The following is a 24,297-nucleotide window of genomic DNA, read 5'->3' on the forward strand; positions in this document are numbered from 1 at the left end:
AGATCCTAGTTAGAGGTTCAGCAATCTCTTCCCTCGCCTCGTGGAGCAGCCTGGGGAATATTCCGCCAGGCCCCGGGGACTTATCCGTCCTAATGTATTTTAACAACTCCAACACCTCCTCTCCCTTAATATCAACATGCTCCAGAACATCAACCTCACTCATATTGTCCTCACTGTCATCAAGTTTCCTCTCAGTGGTGAATACCGAAGAGAAGTATTCATTGAGGACCTCGCTCACTTCCACAGCCTCCAGGCACATCTTCCCACTTTTATCTCTAATCGGTCCTACCTTCACTCCTGTCATCTTTTTGTTCTTCACATAATTGAAGAATGCCTTGGGGTTTTCCTTTACCCTATCCGCCAAGGCCTTCTCATGCCCCCTTCTTAAACTCCTTTCTTGCTACCCTATATTCCTCAATAGGCCCATCTGATCCTTGCTTCCTAAACCTCATGTATGCTGCCTTCTTCCACCTGACTAGATTTTCCACCTCACTTGTCACCCATGGTTCCTTCACCCTACCATTCTTTACCTTCCTCACCAGGACAAATTTATACCTAACATCCTGCAAGAGATCCTTAAACATTGACCACATGTCCATAGTACATTTCCCTGTGAAAACATCATCCCAATTCACACCCGCAAGTTCTAGCTTTATACCCTCATAATTTGCCCTTCCCCAATTAAAAATGTTCCTGTCCTCTCTGATTCTATCCTTTTCCATGATAATGCTAAAGGCCAGGGAGCGGTGATCACTGTCCCCCAGATGCTCACCCACTGACAGATCTGTGACCTGACCCGTTCGTTACCTAATACTAGATCTAGTATGGCATTCCCCCTAGTCAGCCTGTCAACATACTGTGACAGGAATCCATCCTGGACACACTTAACAAACTCTGCCCCATCTAAACTAAACTCTTGGAACTAATCAGGCGCCGATCAATATTAGGGAAATTAAAGTCACCCATGATAACAACCCTGTTATTTTTGCACCTTTCCAAAATCTGCCTCCCAATCTGCTCCTTGGTATCTCTGCTGCTACTAGGCGGCCTATAGAATAGTCTTTACAATGCCTCTTGAGACCGTGACAAGATTGGTTACCATGCGCAAAGCCATGTTGATTATTCCTAATCCATACCCCATCTATCCAAATACTTATACACCCAGTCCCATCAGAATAACTTCCAATAATTTTCCCATGACTGATGCCAGGCTCAACAGTCTATAATTTCCTGCCTTATTCATAGACAATGGAACAACATTAAGATCTCCTCCATCTCTTTCAGCTCCTTGCATCAATTACCATTCCAGTCTTCCAGAGGACCAATTTTGTCCCTTGCTATCCTTTTCCTCTTAATACATCTGTAGAAGTCCTTGAGATTCTCCTTCACCATGCCTACGAGAACAACTTCATGTTTTCTTTTAGCCCTCCCGACTTCTTTCTTAAGTGTTCTCTCACATTTCTTTTACTCCATAAGCACCTCATTATTTGTTCCTGCCTGCCTATCCCTGCTATGCACCTCCTTTTCTCTCTTATCCAGGGCCTTGATATCTCTTGAAAACCAAGGTTCCCTGAATCTGTTGTCCTTGCCTTTTATTCCGACTGGAACATACAAACTCTGTACTCTCAAAATTTCACTTTTGAAAGCCTCCCACAAACCAAGTACAGCTTTGCCAGAAAACAACCTGTCCCAATCCACACCTGCCAGATCCTTTCTGATGCCGTCAAAATCAGCCTTTCTCCAATTTAGGATCTCAACCTGAGGACCAGACCTACTCTGTTCCACAAATAACTTGAACCTAATGGCATTGTGATCACTAGATGCAAGGTGTTTTCCTACACAAACTCCTGTCACCTGCCCTGTCTCATTCCCTAATAGCAGATCCAGTATCGCACTCTCCCTTATTGGGACTTCTACGTACTGATTAGGGCAACTTTCCTGAACACATTTGACAAACACTTTCCCGTCCATCCCATTCACAGTGTGGGGGTCTCAGTCAATATGTGAGAAGTTAAACCTACTATCATAACCTTATCTTTGTTGTAACAGTCTGCAATCTCTCTACAAATTTGCTCCTTTAAGTCCTGCAGACTGTTGGGTGGTCGATATTATAATCCAATTAACGTGGCCATACCTTTCTTATTCCTCAGTTCTACCCATAGCGCCTCTCCAGTCTGTCCTGACTGAGCACTGCCCTGACTAGTAAAGCCACCCCTCCTCCTTTAATCCCCCCTGCTCCGTCACGTCAAGAACAAAGGAATCCCGTAAAATTGATCTGCTAGTCCTGCCCCTCCTACAACCAAATCTCACTAATGGCTACAATATCATAATTCCACGTGCTGATCCGTGCGCTGAGCTCATCTGCCTTACACTGAAATACATGCAGCTCAGAACATTACGCTCACCATACTCCACCTTTTGATTCCTGACTTTGTATGCAGGCTTAACAACACCTTTATCCACAACCACTCCACTATCTGTTCTGGTGCTCTGGTTCCCATGACTCTGCAGCTCAAGTTTAACCCTACCCCCCCCCCCCCCCCCATCCCGGCAGCACTAGTTCCCCTTAAACCTTTCACCTTTCACCCATGACCTTGTAACCTAACCTAACCTCAGGGGAAGAAGTCTGATTGCATTTACCCTATCTATACCCCTCAGAATTTTGATTACCTGAGTGAAATCTCTCCACAATCTTCTAACAGATGGGCTGAAGGCCCTGTTTCTGCACTGTAGTTTCCTAGGATTCCAAAACTTCAAACTTCAAGATTTCAAGACATACAATATACTTGATTCTTTGACAGACTTCTATAGATGTGTTGTGGACAGTATATTGACTGGTATGGAAACACCAATGCGCTTGAACAGAAAATCCTACACAGAGTAGTGTAGGATACGGCCCAGTCCATCACGGGTAAAGCCTTCCCCACCACTGAGCACATCTACACGGTTGTTACCCCTCAACCATTTAGCAGCCCCTTAGTGAACCAAAGGGGATAACTCCACTCACTCCATCACTGAAATGTTCCCACACCCTTTGAACTCACTTTCAAGGGATCTCACCTCATGTTCTCAATATATTTTTTCTTCTTTTCTATTTGCAGTTTGTTGTCTTTTGCACACTGTTTGCCGGTCTTTCATTGATTGGATTGTGTTTCTGTGATTTACTGTGATTGCCCGTAAGTAAACGCATCTCAAGGTTGTATATGGTGACATACATGTATTTTGATAATAAATTTACTTTCAACTTGAACTTTGGATTTCAATTTGTGTTCAAAGGAAGGAATGGACAATATTAGCGATGGCCACCAGATGGCAGCATTGTCCATGTCTCCACCGCCACGGGGCATTAGGCCTTGCTGATGGAGCTGGTTCTGTGTGTGGAACCACATCTCCTCCTCCCCCTGCCCCGCCTTGCACCACCCTCCTCAGCGAGTTCCCTCCGGATTTATCCTCCAGCCAAACCTGGAGAGTGGCGGAGGGCAGGAGGAGAGCGCTGTGCTGGTCAGCAAAACCAAAGAATTGATTGTAGTCTTCAGGAGGAGTTCAGAGTTCAAAGTAAACTTATTATCAACCTACATAAATACAGTGCAGAAGTCTTGGGCACATATATATAGTTAGTTTGCACAGTACTGTAGTAATCTCATGTATTATTGCTGCCGTAAAAAAAACGAACTTCGTGACATGTGAGTGATGATTCAGATGTGGGTCTCTATTGTGAACTGAGAGTGGGAAGGGGACAGGGAAACGGGGAATCGTGGTTGGGGAGAGGGGAGGGAGCAGGAAACACTAGACAGACACTCTGTAATGATCAATAAATCAATTGTTTGGAATCAAATAACCTTGCCCGGTGTCTCAGAGCTGGATGTGTCGGCACCCGAGACCACCCCCCAGGCTGCCCTGGCTCCCCTCGCCCACCTGACCCACACCCCTCCCATGGCGCTCCACCCTCGCCATTCCCAACACCCTCTGCTCCCGCCAGATTTACAAACTTGCTCTCTGCTCCACGTTGACAAGTACAGTCAAGAACATGAGCCCTTGAAAGTGAATGCACAGGTTGTGGGAGCAGTTCAGTGATGGGGGAAGCGAAGCTATCCCCTTTGGTTCAAAAGCCTGATGGGTGAGGGGCAATAACTGTTCCTGAACCTGGTGGTGTGGGTCCTGAGGCTCCTCGATGCACCATCAATAACTCACTCTGAGACGTAGAAGTGAGATTTCGGCTTTTATTGACTGAAAGAATGAACAACACAACATCCTGGAGAATGAGGGCCGGCCTCAGGCCTCATTCGCCTTTATACAGGGGTCTGTGGGAGGAGCCACAGGAGCAGTCAGCAGGGGTCTGTTGGGAGCAAACCACTCTGGTATATGTAGTTCACCACACTCCTGTACCTTCTTCCTGCTGGCAACAGCGAGAAGAGAGCGCGGCCTGGGTGCTGGGGGTCCCCGATGATGGATGCTGCTTTCCTGTGACAGCGCTCCATATCGATGGCTCAGTAGTGGGGAGTGCTCTAGCTGGGATGGACTGGGCTGTATCCACGACCTCTTGTAGGCTTTTCTATTCAACGGAGTCAGGAGAACACACACCAGTCCCCACTGAGAGCACAGCAGCTTCAGGCTCCAGTGTGTCAACATCTCTGAAGATCTAATCTGGGCTCAACGCGTCGACGTAATCACAACAAAGACACAACATAAAACTATGTTTCATTACCAGTTTGCTGAGATTTGGTGTATCAGCAAGCACTCCTGCCAATTTCTGCAGATGTACTGTATCTGTCAGGGAGGCAGAGAGAGAGAGCGTGTGCAGCTTTTCCCAAGGCAGCACTGGCTCATACGAGGGAAACGATTTTAAGGTGATTGGAGGAGAATGTAGGGGGGATGTCGGAGGTAGGTTTCTTTACACAGAGGGTGGTGGGTGTGTGGAACGCCCTACCAGGGGAGGGACAGTGGACATTTAACAGACTCTTAGATAGGCATATATGGATGATAGGAAAATGAAGGCTATGTGGGAGGGAAGGGTTAAATTGATCCACAAACAAGAGAAAATCTGCAGATGCTGGAAATCCGAGCAACTCACACAAAATGCTGGAGGATCTCAGCAGGCCAGGCAGCGTCTCTGGAAAGAGTACAGTCGATGATTTGGGGCGAGACCTTTTGGCAGGACTGATCTTAGAGCAGGTTGAAAGGTGGACGCAGGCCGAACGAAGGGTCTGCACTGTGCCGTAATGATCCGCGTTCGATGTACAATGGAGACCTGGACTGCACGCATCACCATCTGACATGGAGGCTCCAGTGCACAGGATTAACGGGCCGCTCCATAATAGGCACAAGCATCCCCAAAACCAAGCACATCTTCAAGAGGTAGCGTCTCAAGAAGGTGACATTAACGACCCCCATCACCCAGAACTTGCCCTCTTCTCATTGCTACAACCAATGAGGGAGTACATCAGCCTCCTCCTGTACCTCAACGTCTTTCCCCTCCACAGTCAGACCGGTCCATCAACCCATGGGCACTATCACTATTTTGTCTTTTTCCATTTCCTATTTTTTCATATTTCTCAGCAGTTTTCTTATGTATTGCCCGAAAAAACAAATATCACAACATATGTCACCTGATTCTGATCTGGCCCACCTAGTCTGTGCCAAACTATTACTCTGCCTCATCCCCTCTACCCGCACCTGGACCATGGCCCTCCATGGGAAAGCACAGAAACAAACGTCTATCGCCATCACAGAAACAAACGTCTATCGCCATCACAGAAACAAACGTCTATCGCCACCACAGAAACAAACGTCTATCGCCATCACAGAAACAAACGTCTATCGCCACCACAGAAACAAACGTCTATCGCCACCACAGAAACAAACGTCTATCGCCATCACAGAAACAAACGTCTATCGCCACCACAGAAACAAACGTCTATCGCCACCACAGAAACAAACGTCTATCGCCACCACAGAAACAAACGTCTATCGCCACCACAGAAACAAACGTCTATCGCCATCACAGAAACAAACGTCTATCGCCACCACAGAAACAAACGTCTATCGCCACCACAGAAACAAACGTCTATCGCCACCACAGAAACAAACGTCTATCGCCACCACAGAAACAAACGTCTATCGCCACCACAGAAACAAACGTCTATCGCCACCACAGAAACAAACGTCTATCGCCACCACAGAAACAAACGTCTATCGCCACCACAGAAACAAACGTCTATCGCCATCACAGAAACAAACGTCTATCGCCACCACAGAAACAAACGTCTATCGCCACCACAGAAACAAACGTCTATCGCCATCACAGAAACAAACGTCTATCGCCACCACAGAAACAAACGTCTATCGCCACCACAGAAACAAACGTCTATCGCCACCACAGAAACAAACGTCTATCGCCACCACAGAAACAAACGTCTATCGCCATCACAGAAACAAACGTCTATCGCCATCACAGAAACAAACGTCTATCGCCACCACAGAAACAAACGTCTATCGCCATCACAGAAACAAACGTCTATCGCCACCACAGAAACAAACGTCTATCGCCATCACAGAAACAAACGTCTATCGCCACCACAGAAACAAACGTCTATCGCCACCACAGAAACAAACGTCTATCGCCACCACAGAAACAAACGTCTATCGCCACCACAGAAACAAACGTCTATCGCCATCACAGAAACAAACGTCTATCGCCACCACAGAAACAAACGTTTATCGCCATCACCAAGCCATGAGATGTAGGAGCAGAATTAGGCCATATTCACCATCTCAACCCCACTCTTCTGTCCTCTCCCCGAAACCTCTGACTAATCGAGAACCTATCAACCTCTGCTTTAAATAAACTTGGCCTCCAAGCCGCCTGTGGCAATGAATTCCACAGATTCACCTCCCTCTGGCTAAAGAAATTCCTCTTAATCACTGTTCTAAATGGACATCCCTCTATTCTGAGGCTATGTCCTCTAGTCCGAGACTCTCCCACTATAGGAAACATCCTCTCCACATCCACTCTATCTGTGTCCTCTGGTCCGAGACTCCCCCACTATAGGAAACATCCTCTCCACATCCACTCTATCTGTGTCCTCTGGTCCTAGACTCCCCCACTATAGGAAACATCCTCTCCACATCCACTCTATCTGTGTCCTCTGGTCCGAGACTCTCCCACTATAGGAAACATCCTCTCCACATCCACTCTATCTGTGTCCTCTGGTCCGAGACTCTCCCACTATAGGAAACATCCTCTCCACATCCACTCTATCTGTGTCCTCTGGTCCGAGACTCTCCCACTATAGGAAACATCCTCTCCACATCCACTCTATCTGTGTCCTCTGGTCCTAGACTCTCCCACTATAGGAAACATCCTCTCCACATCCACTCTATCTGTGTCCTCTGGTCCTAGACTCCCCCACTATAGGAAATATCCTCTCCACATCCACTCTATCTGTGTCCTCTGGTCCGAGACTCCCTCACTATAGGAAACATCCTCTCCACATCCACTCTATCTGTGTCCTCTGGTCCGAGACTCTCCCACTATAGGAAACATCCTCTCCACATCCACTCTATCTGTGTCCTCTGGTCCTAGACTCTCCCACTATAGGAAACATCCTCTCCACATCCACTCTATCTGTGTCCTCTGGTCCTAGACTCCCCCACTATAGGAAACATCCTCTCCACATCCACTCTATCTGTGCCCTCTGGTCCTAGACTCCCCCACTATAGGAAACATCCTCTCCGCATCCACTCTATCTGTGCCCTCTGGTCCGAGACTCCCCCACTATAGGAAACATCCTCTCCGCATCCACTCTATCTGTGCCCTCTGGTCCGAGACTCCCCCACTATAGGAAACATCCTCTCCGCATCCACTCTATCTGTGTCCTCTGGTCCTAGACTCCCCCACTATAGGAAATATCCTCTCCACATCTACTCTATCTGTGTCCTCTGGTCCGAGACTCCCCCACTATAGGAAACATCCTCTCCACATCTACTCTATCTGTGCCCTCTGGTCCGAGACTCCCCCACTATAGGAAACATCCTCTCCACATCCACTCTATCTGTGCCCTCTGGTCCGAGACTCCCCCACTATAGGAAACATCCTCTCCACATCCACTCTATCTGTGCCCTCTGGTCCTAGACTCCCCCACTATAGGAAACATCCTCTCCGCATCCACTCTATCTGTGCCCTCTGGTCCGAGACTCCCCCACTATAGGAAACATCCTCTCCGCATCCACTCTATCTGTGCCCTCTGGTCCGAGACTCCCCCACTATAGGAAACATCCTCTCCGCATCCACTCTATCTGTGCCCTCTGGTCCGAGACTCCCCCACTATAGGAAACATCCTCTCCGCATCCACTCTATCTGTGTCCTCTGGTCCTAGACTCCCCCACTATAGGAAATATCCTCTCCACATCTACTCTATCTGTGTCCTCTGGTCCGAGACTCTCCCACTATAGGAAACATCCTCTCCGCATCCACTCTATCTGTGCCCTCTGGTCCCAGACTCCCTCACTATGGGAAACATCCTCTCCACATCCTCTCTATCTGTGCCCTCTGGTCCCAGACTCCCTCACTATGGGAAACATCCTTCCCACATCCACTCTATCTGTGTCCTCTGGTCCTAGACTCCCCCACTATAGGAAACATCCTCTCCACATCCACTCTATCTGTGTCCTCTGGTCCTAGACTCCCCCACTATAGGAACCATCCTCTCCACATCCACTCTATCTGTGTCCTCTGGTCCTAGACTCCCCCACTATAGGAAACATCCTCTCCACATTCACTCTATCTGTGTCCTCTGGTCCTAGACTCCCCCACTATAGGAAACATCCTCTCCACATCCACTCTATCTGTGTCCTCTGGTCCTAGACTCCCCCACTATAGGAAACATCCTCTCCACATCCACTCTATCTGTGTCCTCTGGTCCTAGACTCCCTCACTATAGGAAACATCCTCTCCACATCCACTCTATCTGTGTCCTCTGGTCCTAGACTCCCCCACTATAGGAAACATCCTCTCCACATCCACACTATCTGTGTCCTCTGGTCCTAGACTCCCCCACTATAGGAAACATCCTCTCCACATCCACTCTATCTGTGTCCTCTGGTCCTAGACTCCCCCACTATAGGAAACATCCTCTCCACATCCACTCTATCTGTGCCCTCTGGTCCTAGACTCTCCCACTATAGAAAACATCCTCTCCACATCCTCTCTATCTGTGCCCTCTGGTCCGAGACTCCCCCACTATAGAAAACATCCTCTCCACATCCACTCTATCTGTGCCCTCTGGTCCTAGACTCTCCCACTATAGGAAACATCCTCTCCACATCCACTCTATCTGTGCCCTCTGGTCCCAGACTCCCTCACTATGGGAAACATCCTCTCCACATCCTCTCTATCTGTGCCCTCTGGTCCTAGACTCCCCCACTATAGGAAACATCCTCTCCACATCCACTCTATCTGTGTCCTCTGGTCCGAGACTCTCCCACTATAGGAAACATCCTCTCCACATCCACTCTATCTGTGTCCTCTGGTCCGAGACTCTCCCACTATAGGAAACATCCTCTCCGCATCCACTCTATCTGTGCCCTCTGGTCCCAGACTCCCTCACTATGGGAAACATCCTCTCCACATCCTCTCTATCTGTGCCCTCTGGTCCCAGACTCCCTCACTATGGGAAACATCCTTCCCACATCCACTCTATCTGTGTCCTCTGGTCCTAGACTCCCCCACTATAGGAAACATCCTCTCCACATCCACTCTATCTGTGTCCTCTGGTCCTAGACTCCCCCACTATAGGAACCATCCTCTCCACATCCACTCTATCTGTGTCCTCTGGTCCTAGACTCCCCCACTATAGGAAACATCCTCTCCACATTCACTCTATCTGTGTCCTCTGGTCCTAGACTCCCCCACTATAGGAAACATCCTCTCCACATCCACTCTATCTGTGTCCTCTGGTCCGAGACTCCCTCACTATAGAAAACATCCTCTCCACATCCACTCTATCTGTGTCCTCTGGTCCGAGACTCCCCCACTATAGGAAACATCCTCTCCACATCCACTCTATCTGTGTCCTCTGGTCCTAGACTCCCCCACTATAGGAAACATCCTCTCCACATTCACTCTATCTGTGTCCTCTGGTCCTAGACTCCCCCACTATAGGAAACATCCTCTCCACATCCACTCTATCTGTGTCCTCTGGTCCTAGACTCCCCCACTATAGGAAACATCCTCTCCACATCCACTCTATCTGTGTCCTCTGGTCCTAGACTCCCTCACTATAGGAAACATCCTCCCCACATCTACTCTATCAGGGCCTTTCAATATTCACACAGCAGGCAAGGCAGCATCTGTAGGAAGAAGCACTGTCAACGTTTCGGGCCGAGACCCTTTGTCAGGCTTCTCCTTATAGATGCTGCCTGGCCTGCTGTGTTCCACCAGCATTTTGTGTGTGTTGCTTGAATTTCCAGCATCTGCAGATTTCCTCCTGTTTGCCTTTCAATATTCGTTAGGTTTCAATGTGATTCCCCCCCACCCACATTCTTCTAAACTCCAACAAGTAGAAGCCCAGAGCCATCAAGCACTCCTGGCATGTTAACCCTTTCATTCCCGGGGTAATTCGTGTGAGCCTCCTCTGGACCCGCACATCCTTTCTCAGATACAGGGCCTGAAACAGCTCACAATACTCCAGACGCGGTCTGTGTCACGGCACAGGAGACAGTAACAAACTGCCCAGCCAGTTCCTTTGCCTCAGGCCCAAGGTACCGAGCGTCCCGGGATGAATACCAACCCACCACTCACCCGCAGTCCACGCTGGTCTCCCGATCCTGGAGCCTGGGCAGAGGCCTCGCCGGCAGTGGTGGGGGTCGCCCCCTGCTCTCTGTGTCCTGGTGCGGAGGGAGCACAGGTGGATCTTTCCTCAGGCCATCCCCCACCAGTGGGGGTCGTATTCGAGGACGGGGGACGGGCTGTATTTTCTTGGGAGGGCACCCCAGTCCCTGCCTGGGCGGGACGGGGGGAAGGGAGGTCTTCTCGGCCGGTGGGTGGGCCTGGTAGGGGTAGACGTTCCTCTTTCTCGGGACAGGCTTCTCCCTGGCGTCAACCAACGTGGCCTCAGCGGCTAGGGGATTCCGTGATGGCGGCCCCTTCCTCAAGGCGGAGAGGATGCGTTTGCGATGCCCGGGCAAGTGGACGCCGAGGCGGGAGAGGTCCTCCCCGCTGAGCCCCCAGCAGTCGGCGAGGTGGTGGTAGGCGTGCTGGGTGAACATGTCCGCATACTGATCGAGGTGCAGGGCCCCCAGCCAGTCCTGGACGCTCAAAGCCCCCTCCTCCAACGTCATGGCGCCTGGCGCGTGCTCGGACACACACACACCCCCCCTCGCTCGCCAACTCAGTCCATGGTCCTACCGTCACACAGACCTGCGGGGAAACAACAACAACAAAATTGGTGGTCAGGAGTTAAACTCGGATTAAATTTATTATCGAAGTACCTACTCTCAGCGGCCACTTTATTAGGTACACCTGCTCATTAATGCAAATTTGTGTTGGCGCGTGGCCAAGTGGTTAAGGCGTTCATCTAGTGATCTGAAGGTCGCTAGTTCGAGCCTTGGCTGAGGCTGCGTGTGTGTCCTTCAGCAAGGCGCTTAACCACACCGGTGCCAAGCTGTATGGGTCCTAATGCCCTTCCCTTGGGCAACATCAGTGGCGTGGAGAGGGGAGACTTGCAGCTTGGGCAACTGCCGGTCTTCCATTAAAAAAAACCCTGCCCAGGCTTACGGTCTGGAAACTTTCCAAGATGCAAATCCATGGTCTATCGAGACTAACGGAGGCCTACACTACAATGCAAATATCTAATCAGCCGATCACGTGGCAGCAACTCAATGCATAAAAGCATGCAGACATGGTCAAGAGGTTCAGTTTGACACTTGTATAGGATTCAGAGGATGGTGGGAACTCAACTAGGAGATGAGAATAAAAGGAGAGAAGTTACACTTAAACGTATTACAAAAGCAAAGACGAGGAAATCTGCAGATGCTGGAAATTCAAGCAACACACACAAAATGCTGGTGGAACGTAGCAGGCCAGGCAGCGTCTATAAGGAGAAGCGCTGTCTCGGCCCGAAACGTCGACAGTGCTTCTCCTTATAGATGCTGCCTGGCCTGCTGTGTTCCACCAGCATTTTGTGTGTGTTGCTTAAACGGTTGAATAATTACTTGTTCAAAATTAATGTGCATGTTACAGGAATGCACTTTCCAAGAAACGGTGCAGCGCATATTGCTTGAACTCGGTTCCGATGAGGCGTGCAGGAAACAACCTGATCGATAAACGGAGATCTTTGGGACAGACACAGTTTAACATGGCAGTCTCTCACTTCCATTGAAATGTATATCAGCACACATTGGGCTTTCTGAAAAGCATTAGACTTTTTGATATTATCTGAGTTCTTGGGGGAATTTCTTGGGTCTTATTTACTTTCTGTCTCTTTGCTCCACACTCCACTTCGGTTAGTGGCAGAAATGCACCTTATGTTGGACTGACAATCGCCACTAAACCTTATAAGAAGATCGTTGTTCAGATCAAACATCAGAATGGGGAAGAAATGGGACCTAACTGACTAGTTGGTGCCAGATGGGGTGGTCTGAGTATCTCAGAAACCGCTAATCTCCTAGGATTTTCACAAGTCTCTTGAGTTTACAGAGAATGGTGCAAAAAACGTTTAAAAATCCAGTGAGTGGCAGTTCTGTGGGTGAAAACACCTTGTTAATGAGACAACACACACAAAATGCTGGTGGAACACAGCAGGCCAGGCAGCATCTATAGGGAGAAGCACTGTCGATGTTTCGGGCCGAGACCCTTCGTCAGGACAGTTCAGTTGTTAACGAGAGAGATCAGAGGAGAATGGCCAGGCTGGTTCAAGGCGACAGTAACTCAAATAACCAGTCGCTACGACAGTGTTGTGTAGAACAGCATCTCTGAATGCACAACATGTCGAACCCTAACGTGGATGGGCTAAAGCAACAGAACAATGACAAACTACACACAAAGACTGACAAATGTGCAAAAAAAAAGACAAACTGGAGGGATCAGCCCCTCCATTGTCAAACAAAACAAGAGAGGAGAAGAAAATAGTGAAGTAGTGTTCATTAGTTCATTGTCCATTCAGAAATCTGACAGCAGAGGGGAAGAAGCTGTTCTTGAATCATTGAGTGTGTGGCTTCAGGCTTCTGTACCTCCTCCCTGATGGTAGCAGTGAGAAGAGGGCATGTCCTGGGTGGTGAGGGTCCTTAATGATGGATGACACCTTTTCGAGGGATCGCCTTTTGAAGGTGTCCTCGATAGAGCCGGCTGAGTTTACAACTCTCTGCAGCTTTTTCCGATCCTGTGCAGTGGCCCCTCCAGGCCAGACGGCGATGCAAACAGTTCGAATGCTCCCACGGTACATCAGCAGAAATCTGTGAGTGTCTTTGGTGACATACCAAATCTCCTGTGTGCTTATCTACAGCATAGCTGTTTCCTTTGACAGCTGAGCTGGGTGTCTGCAGGAAGTCTTCAGCCGGCCGGTATCTCTGACCCATCTCCACGAGCTACAGTATCACTTCACCCACAGACTATTTATACCAGAGCAGATGGAGGTGTCAGAGAAAACATCGCTCAGTGTCCAGACTCGCTTGACAGCCACGCGATCAGGCAACCGTGCCGTTCCCTTTCGATTCACACTTCCTCCGCCAACTCCGCCCGCTGCCTCAGTGAAGCAGCCAACAGAATCTCATCCGCCTCGGGAATTCTCTCCTCTCCAGGCTCGAGGACAGCTTCCGCCCCACTCTTACACGACTACTGAATGGCCCCTGGAGCAACTCCAGGGGTTATCACCTTGCTGTGGAGAGACTGACGCTCAGTATCGTCTGGTGTTTAGCTCCTGGTACTTAAACAGAGCTACAGCAAAGAACAGGCCCTTCCAGTCCACCGAGCTGTACCACCCAACAATCCACCTCTTTAACCCTAACCTAATCACCAGACAATTTACAATGACCAGTTAACCTGCTGACAAGTCTGTCTTTGGACCGTGGGAGGAAACCGGAGCACTCGGAGGAAACCCATGCGTACATGGAAAGAACGTGCTAACTTTCTGAGAGAGGATAGCGGAATTAAACTCCGAAATCCAACACACTGGACTGTAACAGCGCGGCCGCGGCGACGTCCCCTTGTCACCCTGTCGTGGTGGAGAGGCTTGTGAGTTCCTGAGATCCCGAGAGTGATGCTGCCTGGATTTTGGGTCACCCATGGTGGTAAGGTCAAAGGGGGAGGGGGTTCCAGCCAAGACCTCCAACAGTGGAGCTGGCAGATGGTGGTGGCACGTCACAATGGCCGTGAGGGCAGAGGAAGGCCACAACAGTGAAGGATCCATTTGTTTTGAACTCCATGCCACTGGACCCTGACCCCGATCTGTCAAGGACCACGTGGGGGCTGCCCACGCATCAGCCTTCCCATGTTAAACAAAGTCAGATGAATTCTCCGTTAAGGAAACCCACCCTAACATCCCAGATATGAAGTGCCCAGACACCTGAGGAATCACAATTCATCAGAACAGGGGTTCCCAACCTTTTTTATGCCATGGAGCCTTACCTTTAACCAAGGGTCCATGGAGCCCAGGCTGGGCACACCCGCTTTCAGAGAACGTCACACTCGCAGTAATACTGGTACAATAGTGACTTCACAAATCAAAGTACTGAGTACAGGAGCTGGGGTGGTATCACGCAACTGTTGGTGAGGCCTGACTGGAATACTGTGTGCAGTTCTGGTCACCTCCCTACAGGAAAGATTGAAAATTTACAAACCGTTGCCGGGACTTGAAGACCTGAGGTACCGGGGAGGGTTGAATAGGTTCAGATTGTATTCCCTAGAGTGAAGGAGAATGAGGGGAGATTTGATAGAGGGATACAGAATCATGAGGGGTATAGAGAGGGTAAAAACACAAGCAGGCTTTTTCCACTGAGGCTGGGTGAGACCAGAACAAGGTCATGGGTTAAGGGTGAAAGGTGAAATGTTTCAGGGGAACATGAGAGGATATAACTTCACTCGGAGGGTGGTGAGAATGTGGATCGAGCTGCCAGTGGAAGTGGTGGACACAGGTTCAATTTCAACATTTAAGAGAATTTTGGATAGGTACGTGGATGGGAGGGGTATGGAGGGCTGTGGACCGGTGCAGCTCAATGGGACTAGGCAGAATAACAATTTAGCATGGGCTAGATGGGCTGAATGGCCTGTTTCTCTGCTGTAGTGTTCTAAGACTCTATGAGCTCCATAAAACCATCAGAGGTGCTAAGAGATATTACCAGTCCAAAATCGAGTCCCAGACCAACCATCAGTTGTGACTCGTGTTACCGGCTGTAATGGACAACAGAACTAACTCGGGTGCATCGCCAACAACAGCACACCCCTTCCTGATGAGCTTATCGCTTTGAGCCAATGGGAAATGGGTATGTCCCCACCCGAACCAGGGCCCCCCATTTGTGAGATTTTCCGGGAACGTTGCAGGCGAAGGGCCCAGTGCATTGCTGACCGATCCCACAATCCGCAGTGCCAGAGTGCTGTGATGCCACTCGGTGCTGCCCTCCAGTGTTCACTCAGCAGAAGACAAGACGTATTGTACTCGAATGCAGACTGCTGCAACATTCATGGGCAGGGGGACTTGGACTGTTCTTTATGGTGTGACTGTATTTTACTGCTGCCTTAGGAGACCACAGTCACCATGAGCAGTCTTCTGCAGAGTGAACACGCCAAGCCCCTGACCTGGATGGTGTCCCTGGCCATGACCTTACATCTTGTGCAGATCGGCTCGTGGGCGTATTCACCAACAATTTTTAACCTCTCCCTGCTTCAGTCTATAGCTCCCTCCTGCTTTATGAAGACCACTATCATCTTAGTGCCCAAGGAAAACAAGATAACGTGCCTTAACAACTACAGACCCGTGTCTCTGACATCTACCATCACGACGTGCTTCGAGAGGCTGTTCATTGCACGCATTAACTACAGCCTTCCAGCCATCTTCGACCAGCTGCAATTCCCCTACCGTGGCCACCATCTCCCTGAACACCTTCACTCCAGCCTCCCATTTCCCCTACTGCTGAAACAGATAGATATCATCTCCCTGAACACTTTCACTCCAGCCTCTCACACAACCTCGACCCACTGCAATTCCCCTCCTGCTGAAACAGGTCTGCAGTGGACATCTCCCTGGCCTTACACTCATCTGGACAGTAAAGACAAAAACATCAGACTATCGTTTATTAACTACATCTCCACCTTCGATACTATAATTCCAAGCAAACTCATCACCAAACTCTGGACCCTGGGAATTAATGCCTCCCTCTTCAATTGAATCCTTGATTTCCTGACCAACAGATCACAATCAGTAAAGATAGGCAGCAGTTATTCAAAGTTCAAAATAAATTTATCATCAAAGAACATATACGTCAGCATAGTCAAACCCTGAGATTCATTTTGTTGCGAGCATAAATTCAAAGAACCACAACAGAATCAATGAAAGACCACACTGAACAGGATGGACAACCAGTGTGTGAAAGCCAACAAACTGCAAATGCAAAAGAAAGACAAAATAATAATATTAAATAAATAAGCAATGAATATTAAAAAAAAATGAGATGAAGAGTCTGAAATTCAGTCCGTAGCCTAATTCACAAGGTTGTGTCCTCAGCACCCTACTCTATTCCATTCATGACAATGGGGCCAGAATCTGCTCTCACTCCCTCTGCCAGTTTTCAGATACCACCGTGATACCAAACAATAATGAGACAGATTAGAGGAAGGAGATAGAGAACCCACTGATGTGTTGTCAAGACAACAACCTTTCCCCCAATATCAGCAAAAGAGCTGGTCATTGACTTCAGGAAGTGGGAGGGGGACACCCTGGACACTTCTGTCTACATCAGCCGTGCAGAGTTTGACAGCCTCAAGCTTCTAGGAGTGAACATCACCAGCCGTCTCTCCTGGTCCAACCACGTTGATGCCACAGCCAAGAAAGCTCACCAATGCCACTACCTCCTCACTCAAGAGGCTAAAGAAATTCAGCATGTCCCCATTGACCATCACCACTCTTTAGCAATGCTCCACAGAAAGCATCCCATCCCAGTTCCGTCACAGAATGGTTCCCCACATCCTGAGTTTCTCTCACTCTCCTGAGGTTGTGTTGGCACGTGGCCTAGTGGATAAGGCATCGGTCTACTGATCTGAAGGTCACTGGTTCGAGCCTCAGCTGAGGCAGCATGTTGTTCCCTTGAGCAAGGCACTTAACCACACATTGCTCTGCGACGTCACCGGTGCCAAGCTGCATGGGTCCTAGTGCCCTTCCCTTGGACAACATCGGTGGCGTGGAGAGGGGAAGGCCTGCAGCTTGGGCAACTGCCGGTCTCCCATACAACCCTGACCAGGCCTGCGCCCTGGAAACCTTCCAAGGCTCAAATCCATGGTCGCACAAGACTAACAGATGCCTGAGGTGTTAAGATGAGGCCTCACTCGAGATAAATAATCACTAGGCTCGAATCGTTAAAATGTTCCAACGGAGAAACTGATCTACTCTCGTTATTGGTGTCATCTTACTGTGCACAAGACTAAGCACCTCTTGCTCTGCATTACAGTAAAAACAAGTTCAAGTTTATTGCCACGAACAAGGGATGATCTGCAGATGTTGGAAATCCAGGCAACACACATAGAATGCTGGAAGAACAGCAGGCCAGGCAGCATCTATGGAGGAGAGCACAATTGTCATTCCAGGCCGAGGCCTTTCAGCAGGACTGGAGAAAAAAGGATGAGGGGTCAAAGTGAGAAGACGGGGGCAGGGGAGAAAGAATCACAAAGTGAAACCGGGAGGAGTGGGGAACGTGTGAAGTAAAGAGCTGGGAAGTTGATTGGTGAAAAAGAGAACGGATAGTAGGAGGGATAGGAGAGGACAGAAGTCCATGGAAGAAAGAAAAAAGGGGAGAAGCACCACAGGGAGATGATGGGCAGCTAAGGAAGTAAGGTGAGAGAGGGGAACGGGAATGGTGAAAGGGGGGAACAGGAATGAGGAATGTTGAGAGAGGGAAATGGGGAATGGTGAAAGGGGGGAACGGGAATGGGAAATGGTGAAAGGGGGGAAACGGGAATGGGGAATGGTGAAAAGAGGAACGGGAATGGGGAATGGTGAAAGGAGGAACGGGAATGGGTAATGGTGCGAGAGGGGAACGGGAATGGGGAATGGTGAGAGAGGGGAACGGGAATGGGGAATGTTGAGAGAGGGAAACGGGAATGGGGAATGGTGAAAGTGGGGAACGGGAATGGGGAATGGTGAAAGGGGGGAACGGGAATGGGGAATGGTGAAAGGGGGGAACGGGAATGGGGAATGGTGAAAGGGGGAACGGGAATGGGGAATGGTGAAAGGGGGAACGGGAATGGTGAAAGGGGGGGAACGGGAATGGGGAATGGTGAAAGGGGGAACGGGAATGGGGAATGGTAAAAGGGGGAACGGGAATGGGGAATGGTGAAAGGGGGGAACGGGAATGGGGAATGGTGAAAGGGGGGAACGGGAATGGGGAATGTTGAGAGAGGGAAACGGGAATGGTGAAAGGGGGGAACAGGAATGAGGAATGTTGAGAGAGGGAAATGGGGAATGGTGAAAGGGGGGAACAGGAATAAGGAATGTTGAGAGAGGGAAACGGGAATGGTGAAAGGGGGGAACGGGAATGGGGAATGTTGTGAGAGGAGAACGGGAATGGAGAATGGTGAGACAGGGGAACGGGAATGGGGAATGGTGAAAGGGGGAACGGGAATGGGGAATGGTGAAAGGGGGGAACGGGAATGGGGAATGGTGAAAGGGGGGAACGGGAATGGGAATGGTGAGAGAGGGGAACGGGAATGGGGAATGTTGAGAGAGGGAAACGGGAATGGGGAATGGTGAAAGGGGGGAACAGGAATGAGGAATGTTGAGAGAGGGGAATGGGGAATGGTGAAAGGGGGGAATGGGAATGGGGAATGGTGAAAGGGGGAACGGGAATGGGGAATGGTGAAAGGGGGGAACGGGAATGGGGAATGGTGAAAGGAGGAACGGGAATGGGTAATGGTGCGAGAGGGGAACAGGAATGGGTAATGGTGAGAGAGGGGAACAGGAATGGGGAATGGTGAAAGGGGGGAACAGGAATGAGGAATGGTGAGAGAGGGGAACGGGAATGGGGAATGGTGAGAGAGGGGAACGGGAATGGGGAATGGTGAAGGGGGAACAGGAATGGGGAATGGTGAAAGGGGGAACGGGAATGGGGAATGGTGAAAGGGGGAACGGGAATGGGGAATGGTGAAAGGGGGAACGGGAATGGGGAATGGTGAAAGGGGGGAACGGGAATGGGGAATGGTGAAAGGGGGAACGGGAATGGGGAATGGTGAAAGGGGGGAACGGGAATAGGGAATGGTGAAAGGGGGAACGGGAATAGGGAATGGTGAAAGGGGGGAACAGGAATGGGGAATGGTGAAAGGGGGGAACGGGAATGGGGAATGGTGAAAGGAGGAACCGGAATGGGGAATGGTGAAAGGGGGAACGGGAATGGGGAATGGTGAAAGGGGGGAACGGGAATGGGGAACGGTGAAAGAGGGGCATGACCAGAAGTTTGAAAAATCAACGTTCATGTCATGGTTACCCAGACAGTAGAGGAGGCCGTGCACTAACATGTTGAAATGGGAATGGGAAATGGAATTAAAACAGGTGGCCACTGGGAGATCCCGCTTTTTCTGGCAGGCAGAGTGCAGGTGCACGGCAAAGCGGTCTCCAAATCTACATCAGGTCTTACCGTTACAAAGGAGGCCACACCTGGAGCACCAGGTGACCCCAACAGACACGCAGGTGAACATCACAGGTGAAGTGTCACCTGGAGGGACTGTTTGGGGCCCTGAACGGTAGCGAGGGAGGAGGTGTAGGGGCAGGTATAGCACTTGTTCCGCTTGCAAGGATAAGTGTCAGGATGGAGATCAGCGGGGAGGGACAAATGGACAGGGGAGTCACGTAGGGAGCGATCCCTGCAGAAAAGCAGAAAGTGGGGGAGAGGGAAAGATGTGCTTGGTGGTGGGATCCAGTTGTAGGTGGCTGAAGTTATGGAAAATTATGTGCTGGAAGCCGAAGCTGTGGGGCAGTAGCTGAGGACGAGAGGAACCCTATCCCTGGTGAGGTGGCAGAAGGATGTGTTGAGGCCAGACGTGCATGAAATGGAAGAGATGTGGTTGAGGACAGGGTCGATGGTGGAGGAAGGAAAGCCTTTTTCTATGAAGGAAGAGGACAGCTCCTTTGACCTAGAATGAAAAGCCTCATCCTGAGAGCAGATGTTGTGGAGATGGAGGAACTGAGACAAGGGGGTGGCATTTTCACAAGTAACAGGATGGGACAAGGCATAGTCCAGGTGGCTGTGAGGGTCCGTGGGTTTATACAGTAATAGGCATCGGTGGAGAAGCTGCCTCTGGAGATAGAGACTGTGAGGTCGAGAAAGGGAAGGCAGGTGTCGTAAACTGACCAGGTGGATTTCGGGGCAGGGTAGAAGTCGGAGGCAAAGTTGATGAAGTAGGGGAGCTCCTCGTGGGTGCAGGAAGCAGCACCAACGCAGTCGTCAAGGCAACACAGGAAAGGCGGAGCACGGACACCAGTGTAGGCTGGGAACACGGACTGTTCCACGTGGCTGACAAACAGGCAGGCATAGCTGGGACCCGTGCAAGTGCCCATGGCTACACCTTCTGTTTGAAGGATCTGGAAAGATCCAAAGGAGAAATTATTGAGAGTGAGGACAAGTTCCGCTAGTCAGAGGAGAGTGGTGGTGGAGGGGAACTGGTTGGGTCTGGTGTCCAGAAAGAAACGGAGAGCTTCAGCCTTCCTGCGGGTAGGGGGTGGAGGTGTATAGGGACTGGACATCCATAGTGAAAATAAGATGATGGGGGCCAGGGAACTTGAAATCATTGAGAAGATCCAGAGTGTGTGAGGTGTCACCGATGTAGGTGGGAAGGGACTGAACCGGGGGGATAAAACAGAGTCGGGATATACAGATATGAGTTCAGTGGGGCAGGAACAAACTGAAACAATGGGTCTGACTGGACAAGCAGGTTGTGGATCTTGGGTAGGAAGTAGATATGCGAGGTGCGGGGTGTGGGAACTGTGAGGTTGGTGGCAGTGGGTGGGAGATCCCCAAGAGTCAATGAGGTCAGTGATGGTGTGGGAGACATTGGCCTGGTGCTCCTTAGTGGGGTCCTGTTCAACGGGCAAGTAAAAGGAGGTGTCAGCCAGCTGTCGTTGGGCCTCAGCAAGGTAGAGGTCAGTCAGCCACACACTACAGCACCCCCACCTTATCTGCGGGTTTGACGGTGAGGATTAGTGCGGAGAGCAGTGTGCTCGGAAGGAGTGAGGTTGGAATTGGAAAGAGGAGTGTTGAAGACAAGATGGTCAATGTCCTGTCAGCCGTTGGCAATGAAAAGGTCCAGAGCAGGCAGAAGACCAAGACAAGGTATCCAGGAAGAGGAGGAGGGTTGAAGACAGGAGAAGGGGTCATCGGTGCGGGGTGGAGAGTCCTTGCCAAAGAGGTAGATATGGAGATTGAGGCGGCTGAAAAAGACCTCGGCATCACGGTGGGCGTGGAACTCACTGAGGTTTGTGGGCACAGAAGTACGAAAGTGAGGCTCTTACTGAGAACATTCAACTGTACAAATGAAACAACATTCCTCCGGACCAAAGTGCACAGCACAACACACACACAACACGTAAAGTAGTATCACCACAAACAAATTAACAAATAATAAAATATATTCCAGAAGATTCTTCTGGAATCAGCACTCGTCATGGGAGCTTCAAGATGGTGACAGTCATTGCAAACATGCAACCCCTGCCTAAACCAGCTCCATGAACTGATGTGACACATTTCACAGTTCCAATTTTGTCATTTCGTTATGTTGCAGTTCCAATTTTGTCAGTCTGCACTTCCTCACTGACAAAAAAATAACACAGAAAACAGGACTAAATAAGGTTAAAAGTGTGTTCTGCACAGCTGAGGTAAGATTTCTGTGAATTCTATCATGTTCTTCTCTGCTCTTCACAGGGACCCCTGTGCTCGGAGAACATGGAAACCACAGATGCCCCATCAGATATGAAGATATCTGCAGAACATCAGACCACAGCCGCACACTTGTGCTCAATCCAACCCTCATCTGCTCTTGGACCTGTCTGACCAAGTCCCTTGTGTCAATAAGTGGGACACCAGGCATCAAGGTCAACGTTACCGACATGTAGTCGGAATTCGCTGTGGTGTGTTGGTCAGGGCGCGACACGTCACAATAAACAACATTCACTATGATAGCCCAGCAATCAGCGCAACGCGATTACGCATTCCGGAGTTCGGAATTGAACTCCGGTGTCATTCCGCGCTCAATACTGATTTACGAAGGTCAATTGCCAGAGCTCTCTTTGCGACCCAATCACTTTCAAGGAATTCTGGATCTGTATTCCCAGATCCCTCTGCTCCACCACACTCCGCAGTGCCCTGCTGCTCTCTGTGTAACCCCGACACTGGTTTGTCCTCCCACACTACAACATCTTACGCTTGTCTGCATTAAACTCCATTTCAGCCCATTTTTCCATCACCATCGCCACAATTCGTAGTCTGTGGGTGCCCTTTAATAGCATAGCTGTTAGCTCAACGCCAATACAGCTGGGAGCGTTCCAGAGCTCAGGGTTCAACTCTGTAAGCTCTTCCCTGTGGAATGCCTGGGTTTTCCCCAGAGCCCTGATTTCCTCCTGCAGTCCAAAAACATACAGAAGCATTCCCATTTATAACACTGAATTCACTCAAGAACACGGGAGTCCGGGAGTGCGGGTCTGGCTTCGCCCTTAAGCGACGCACACACACGTATGACCTGGTAGTGTGAAGACATACGCATTAACTTTCTGTTACTAAAACCTGTAATTGCTTACATGAACAAGAATGCTTTATCAACCAATATATGTATATGATTACTCAACTATTAACTACATAAGTAGGTTAATTGGTCATTGTAAATTGTTGCACGGTTCAGTTCAGGCTAATTGATTTTGTCAAGGGTCGCTGGGGCAGCTGAAAGGGCCCCTGTTCTGCACTGTATCGCAAGATAAATAAATATAATACAAATACAATATTTATTCAAAAAATAAAGAATATTAAAAAATAATGTTATAGGTTGATGTAAAGATATGGACTAAAATGTGCATAAATACATAAATACCGGCTTGCATTTACAACGTAAACACCGGAAACAGTTCTGGTTCTCTCTCCATAGACGCTGCCTGACCTGCTGAGTTCCTCCAGCATTTCACGTGTGTTGCTCTGGATTTCTAGAATCTGCATCAGCTCGAGTTTTTCAAGCTTCCATTTAAGTTTTAAGCATCCACAGCCTTTTGCTTTTCAAACTAAATGCAGCCGAATTTGTTTTATTGTCACATTACTGAGGTACACAGAAAAATCTCTCTTTTTGCACTGCTCATTTTTTAATCTCTTGGTGTAACTTAGTTATTTTTAACGTATCGCGCTGTACTGCTGCTGCAAAACAACGGAATTCACAACACATCAGCGATAATAAACCTGATTCCGAAACTCGTTCATAAAGATCAGATCATGACACAGTTCACTGAGGCAGAACAAGGGAAAATAAGAACAGAATGCAGAATAAAGTGTCAGAGTTACCGAGAGAGTGCAGTGCAGGCAGACAGGATCAGAATCAGGGTTAATATCACTGGCATACTTTGTGAAATCTAGTGGCAGCAGTACATTGCAATACATAGAGAGAAAAAACATGGATTATAATTTTTAAAAAATATATGCACACTATATATACAGCCTGTGTGTTAGTTAAAGAGCTAAACAGTTAAAAAAAAAGAAATAAAAACTACTGAGGTAATGTTCATGGGTTCAGTGTCCATTCGGAAATCGAATGTCAGGGGGGAAGAAGCTGTTCCTGAAACATTGAGGGTGTGCCTTTAAGCTTCTGTACCTCCTTCTTGAAGGTAACAATGAGAAGAGGCCATGATGGGGTCCGTAATGGTGGACATCACCTTTTTGAGCACCATTCCTGGGTACTCAGAGCCTAGTGCCCAGGATAGAGCTGACTACGTTTACAACTTTCCGCAGCTTACTTTGATTTTGTTCTTCCCGCCCCACGCCAGGCAGCGATGCAGCCGGTCAGAATGCTCTCCACAGTACACCTGTAGGAATTTGCCTGAGTTTTTAAGTGACATAACAAACCTCCCCAAACTC

The 24,297-nt window shown here is 49.3% G+C and overlaps 1 protein-coding gene across 3 annotated transcripts in view; it reads right to left on the minus strand.

Annotated features, from left to right (window-relative positions):
• The window catches only part of LOC140727089 (arf-GAP with Rho-GAP domain, ANK repeat and PH domain-containing protein 1-like), a 287,466-nt gene that overhangs the window by 189,581 nt on the left and 73,588 nt on the right, over nt 1-24,297 (minus strand). For all 3 annotated transcript variants that reach the window (XM_073044336.1, XM_073044338.1, XM_073044337.1), the window contains exon 2: nt 10,799-11,416. In XM_073044336.1, coding sequence (XP_072900437.1) covers nt 10,799-11,337 — 539 coding nt within the window. In that variant the 5' untranslated portion in view covers nt 11,338-11,416. The remainder of the gene's footprint in view (nt 1-10,798; nt 11,417-24,297) is intronic.

This window comes from Hemitrygon akajei, chromosome 4 (genome assembly GCF_048418815.1).
Source record: "Hemitrygon akajei chromosome 4, sHemAka1.3, whole genome shotgun sequence".
NCBI classification, from domain to species: Eukaryota; Metazoa; Chordata; class Chondrichthyes; order Myliobatiformes; family Dasyatidae; genus Hemitrygon; species Hemitrygon akajei.